Source organism: Amblyomma mixtum, chromosome 2 (assembly GCF_055824585.1).
Source record: "Amblyomma mixtum isolate Tamu chromosome 2, ASM5582458v1, whole genome shotgun sequence".
NCBI lineage: Eukaryota > Metazoa > Arthropoda > Arachnida > Ixodida > Ixodidae > Amblyomma > Amblyomma mixtum.
The window spans coordinates 45,666,629-45,671,706 of NC_143013.1; the positions used below are offsets into that span (position 1 = coordinate 45,666,629).

Consider the following 5,078-nt stretch of genomic DNA (forward strand, 5'->3'; position numbering starts at 1 on the left):
GGGAGAAAATGCAAGGCGCGTTGATTTAGATCCCCCGGTCTCTTGACTATCGCGCTCGCAGACCTCTTGCCGAGGCCGTTTAGTCCGCATTACATTACCTGTATCGTAGGCCGCAGGTTAAAATCTGTTCTCCGGAAGTGCGGCTCGAGCAAGCACGTTTAATACTAAGCCTTTTTTGCGATATTAATCCAGTAAACGCACTAATTTCGCGCTGCAGCGTGGAGGTTACCAAAGCTCACGCCAATCATACGTCGTTCTTTTATCACTAACAATTACCGCGATTTGTGTTTACACCACCTAACACATCATGGCCGCCGCTGCCTTGTGTTTTAGGGCGTAAACATGCGCCGACCTCGGAGAACGAGGCTGAACACTTACCTGCCGCTGGTTTGGTATCCATTTTCACACCAGTGTCAGTAATCAGGTATCCGCTTAACATACCAGTAGTAGCATATTCCTTTAGCGGCGGTTGGCGCCAACATTGTATATAATCCACAAGATCACACAACTTTGAATGCACCCCACACCGAAGAAAACGTCACTGGTGGCGACGACGTTGGACGCAGAAAAGAGAAGGAACCAGGCAGGATTGTTTTTCCCGGCGTCGTCTGGGTTTCCACAGCAGCCGATAGAATGACAGGAGCCGGACTTTCAATGCATCCACGAGATTTATTTACTGTACAAAAAAATCTCCTATAGTTGTACGACTGTACATTTACAATAATGCCTTTATACAGCTTTCCTTTTTACAAGACAGAAAAAAAGAAGAAAAAGAAATGAATCTTTACAAGACAAACTGGCAAAATGCAGTTTCAGTCATACGAGGGTTGACGACGCGCGATGTGTGTGGTGGTGGTTGATGAGCATGTGGCTTTTGTAAATAATGCGCGATAAAACATAAAAACAATGTGTTTCGAGGACTCGCTCTCTTTTGACATACCTCGCTTTTTCTCATTTATACAACATAATTTTTTATCGCTAAAAAAAAAAAAAAACAAATAAAGGTCACACGGAAAGAGGGAAGGACAACAATGGGTTACAAGAAGAGGAGGCATAGGCGTGGCAACACTGTCCAGCGAGTGAGACCACGGAACAGTTGTGTTTTGGACCGGTCACAGGAGCACACCGCCGAGACTGAGAAGCGTGACACGAAATGAGAAGAAAATGTACAAAATCCTTCAGGAAGAAAGTGAACAGCGCTTTTTTTTTTTTACAATAATGAGCGCAGAATTGAGGCCCGCACACTTTGGGGGAGAGCCCCGCCGTGGTGTGGCAGAGCATCGGCCGGCATTCGATGGAAAAAAAAAAAAAAAGCGAGAATGACGTTTGACGCTCAGCGTACACTCCACGAAGGGGCCCAGCCACCATGAACACTGGGGCTCCATCACCGGTCAGTAATCCAATCGGATTGACAAAAGAGCAGAATAAAAGAAAAAAAAAAGAATCTATTTATACATAAGTAAGAGGGAAGAAGGCAGTAATACTTCAGCGTCATTTGTTTTCTTAAAACACACTCTTGCTCTAGGCAATACTCTGCGGGAAAACAGGGGAAGAGAAAAAAATATCGACCGGTTTACAAACGGGGGTGCACTGCGCGGACAGAACAACAGAATGCAGAATGTATGTGTGTCGTTTTCTCGCAGTGAAAAGACGCAATGATGGCTGTAGCGGCAGCGATCACAGTTGGTGGTAAGAGTAACAGCAGTGGTGTGTCGGCGAACAGTTACTCGGGAAAGAAAAAAAAATATGCGAGGCCAAAAAAAAACAATAAAACATTGTACACAAGAAATGCAGGAAACTCTCTCGCCAAAACCAAAAGCCTAGCAGCAGAATCAAATGGTTTCTCATTTCGCGAAACGGGTGGCGAGGGCTGACCATCGCAAATAACATCGGAGGGTTCACACAGTTTGTTTCCTTTGCGGCCGCGAAAAAGTCGGTTACAAAAGGGACACTCGAAAGAGCTTGACTGACCGGCTAGACTTGTGTATGATAGCACTGGTTCTTGCTGCAATTTACACATCGCTCGACTTGCCTGACTAACGCATTTTTGCTCATATATCTCAGTCTCTTTATATGCTGCTGATGTCACTTATTGAATCCTTTCATCAACAAGGAATTTTTCTTTGCTAGTTTTTGCGCTCTCATTGATGTCTCGAAGAAAAAAGATGGGCGTTTTGGGGGCAATGGTCCCTGAAAAAACTTGTACTCCCAGGCTGTGTAGACACACGAACACACAAAAACGTGATTGCTCTGACTTTGAGAGAGAGATATACACATCCAACAGCAGTCTGTCGTTGCCTTTCAAAGACGTCACTTTTGCCTCTGACTCTCCAACTTGTCTCTTATCGTGGGTTTTGTTGGCATTTTCTTTGCTTTTTTGTACAGTCCCTACACAGGTTTTCAAGCCGCTGCACAATTTCCTTTGTGTAGTGGCTCGTCATACTATACACATATACATAATTATATAAAAACTGGGGAAGAGAGGAAGAGCACTTCGCGTGTTCATTAAATAAACTAAAAAAAACGGGGGGGGGGGGGGGGACCAGGATTCCTCGCATCGTCGTAGTTGTTGCCTATTTCAGCAGCCAGTCTCTTTTTTTTGTGTGTGTACGAAGCATGCATCAACTACGACGACGGGGGCGCTAGTCTCGGGAAAAAAAAAAAAAAACACGGGTGAAAAGGGGGCCTTCTCTAAAACAACGAAAAAAAGTTTGCTTCTTTTTAACGAGATCACATTGTACCGTACCTCCCGCCAAGCGAAGAGGCGCTAGGTTGGGAGGCGGGCTGACCACCACTGCGCAGGCGCCCGTCCCGAGCGGTGTTGGCAGCAGCAGGTCGGACGACGGGCGCACTCGAACCGATCCGACGACGATCGCGGGCCGTTCGGACCCGGCCTCCGCCGCCGCCGCGGCCGCCGACGCACGGCGCCCGCAGTCGCTGCCTGGCGAAAGCGACACCGCGCATCACCCGACCCGCGGCGGCGGCGGCGGCCGGGTCCCGGAGTCTGGCGGCGTCATCAACCATCGGCGCGCGGAGCGGGTGGCTGCCGAGGCCCACCGGCCCCAACCCTCAAACGCACTGAAGCGCGGACATTTTGGCAGTCTGTCTCTTGTCACATAGGAGATGCGCTCTTAGCTCGACACGTACGTGGCCATGGGCTCGAAGGTGATGTTTCGGGGGTCGGCATCCCACGAGCCCTTGCAGCCCGCGGGCCGCGCGGCAGCGTACCCCGCGTAGTGGTGGTGGTTGTTGTTCAGGTGATTGTTGTGCTGGTGGTGGTAGGAGAGCGCGCCTTGCGGCGAGTTGGTCAGCACCGAGAAGTGGCTGTGGCTACCCGACGAGTGGCCGCCGTCGTACAGCACGCAGATGGAGCCGTTCTCGCCGATGCGGTACGAGACCTCGCGCGGGTCCACCCAGAGCGTCAGCTCGTTGGGGAGGAGCTCCCGCAGACTAGCTTCTTGCAAGCCGCAGGCGCGGCCGGCCTTGGCCAGAATGGGGTCCATCTTGTGGTTGATGCGGATGCAGCGGTAGCCCGAGCCCTTGGAAGGCTTCTCGGGAAACCAGTGGTGCTGGTAGTGGTGCCGCAATAGGTCCTCTAAGGTTCCTCGGAACACGTCGAGCAGTCGGGAATCCAGGTTCCGACCGAGCCGAAGAATATTCATGAGGAAATCGGACGCACTTCGGATCTCCAGTCTCATGATGAGCTTCGAGTCCAGCAGTGGCGAAGCCAGCAGCGAGGCGGGGAGCACACTTTGACCGGTAACCGAGCACGAGCCACTTTGATTCCACCACGGACCCCTTCGGCCGTCGGGGAGACTCGCTTGGCGCAGTAGGCCTAGCGTTGACTATCCAATATGGCGATCGCTGCGGCGCAGGGACCAGCTGACGACGCTCACACTCGCAGGAGGAGATCACAGGGGTGCGGAACAATCACACAACGGCCACAACGACGACGACGACGACGAGGTGCACACAGACACACTTGGACGGCTCCACTGAGGTTTCTTTTCACTTATTTTTGGCAGGTGGGTTACAACGCGAAAGACGGCAGAGCCGCCACCTTTGGTGTCCTGTTCCAGGCGTACGACTGAGCGGCCGTCGGCGGCGCGCGTATATATGCGGCCGCCGCCGCGAGCTCCCCCTCGCTCACGACGTCACCAATGACGTAGGCGTCGCACCAATGGCGAGCTCCGCGCTTATAAAAAAACAACCTGACCATCAATGGGATTGGCTGCTCCTTCCGGAAGCTGACGTCAGGGCTGGTGGGGCGACGCGTCCCGCAGAGAGAAAGGCCTTTGTCGTCTGCTCCCTTCCGTAGCAGACGCCCGGACGCTCTGTACGGCGCTCTGCGTGCGGACTCTCCGAGGTTGCTCACCGAATCTCCGAAGTAAGGAAAGCCGGTCCTGAACCGACGTTATTTTTGTCCTGGCTTGCTGCTAATTCAGTGCTTTCGAGTGATAATAAATACCTAAAGCGTTTTTACTGTCTTTTTTTTAATGGGCGCTGGGGCTCCGGTAGCCTCGCGCGAGAGCCGGTTTCGAGCTGCCTACGTGGACGAGGTTGTTTACAATGTCGTGCCGTGTAGTGGACCAGTCCATGATTACGCATATGAAACAAAGAAAGCGGCACTACTTCGCTGAGCACCCCAAGCTTGTTTTGTTTCTAGATGCCTCGAGCTTCTCCCCGAAAGCGATTTCAATATCGTCGCTGTTGCTATGCTGTGCCGCCATCTTGGTCGCTTGATAAGCTCGCCTCCATCTGGAACTCCGTTTGTTCCATAACCGCGGCGAAATTTCTCTCTGACGTTAGGAAACACTGCCCGGTTACCTTAGTCAGTGTTTCTTCGCGAGTGCCGATCATGGAAACATTCACTGCAGGCAAAAATATGGATCGTTTAGGCCTAGAACTCCTGGGCGTCGCTCCTTTGTTTACATCGTCGATCGTCAGGTCTGATAACCTGCGTTTCTATTAAATGTTTATGCGATTGCCGTGCGGGCTTAGTACATGACACTGGGCCATTTAATGATTCGTTTTCTGCTTCATATACCCCTTGTTGCGATGAGTGGGCGACATTCGCC

At 51.6% G+C, this 5,078-nt stretch overlaps 1 protein-coding gene across 1 annotated transcript; it reads right to left on the reverse strand.

Moving 5' to 3' along the window:
* Positions 1-649: 649 nt before the first annotated feature.
* On the reverse strand, positions 650-4,100 carry LOC149359208 (protein BTG2-like). Its single transcript, XM_089571478.1, has one exon. The coding sequence runs from the start codon at positions 3,696-3,698 to the stop codon at positions 3,132-3,134; it is 567 nt and encodes a 188-aa protein (XP_089427604.1). The 5' UTR covers positions 3,699-4,100; the 3' UTR covers positions 650-3,131.
* Between the last annotated feature and the right edge of the window lie 978 nt (positions 4,101-5,078).

Bases quoted from the DNA above. Each gene is read 5' to 3' on its own strand.
- LOC149359208 (XM_089571478.1), bottom strand. From the start codon at position 3,698: ATGAGACTGGAGATCCGAAGTGCGTCCGATTTCCTCATGAATATTCTT.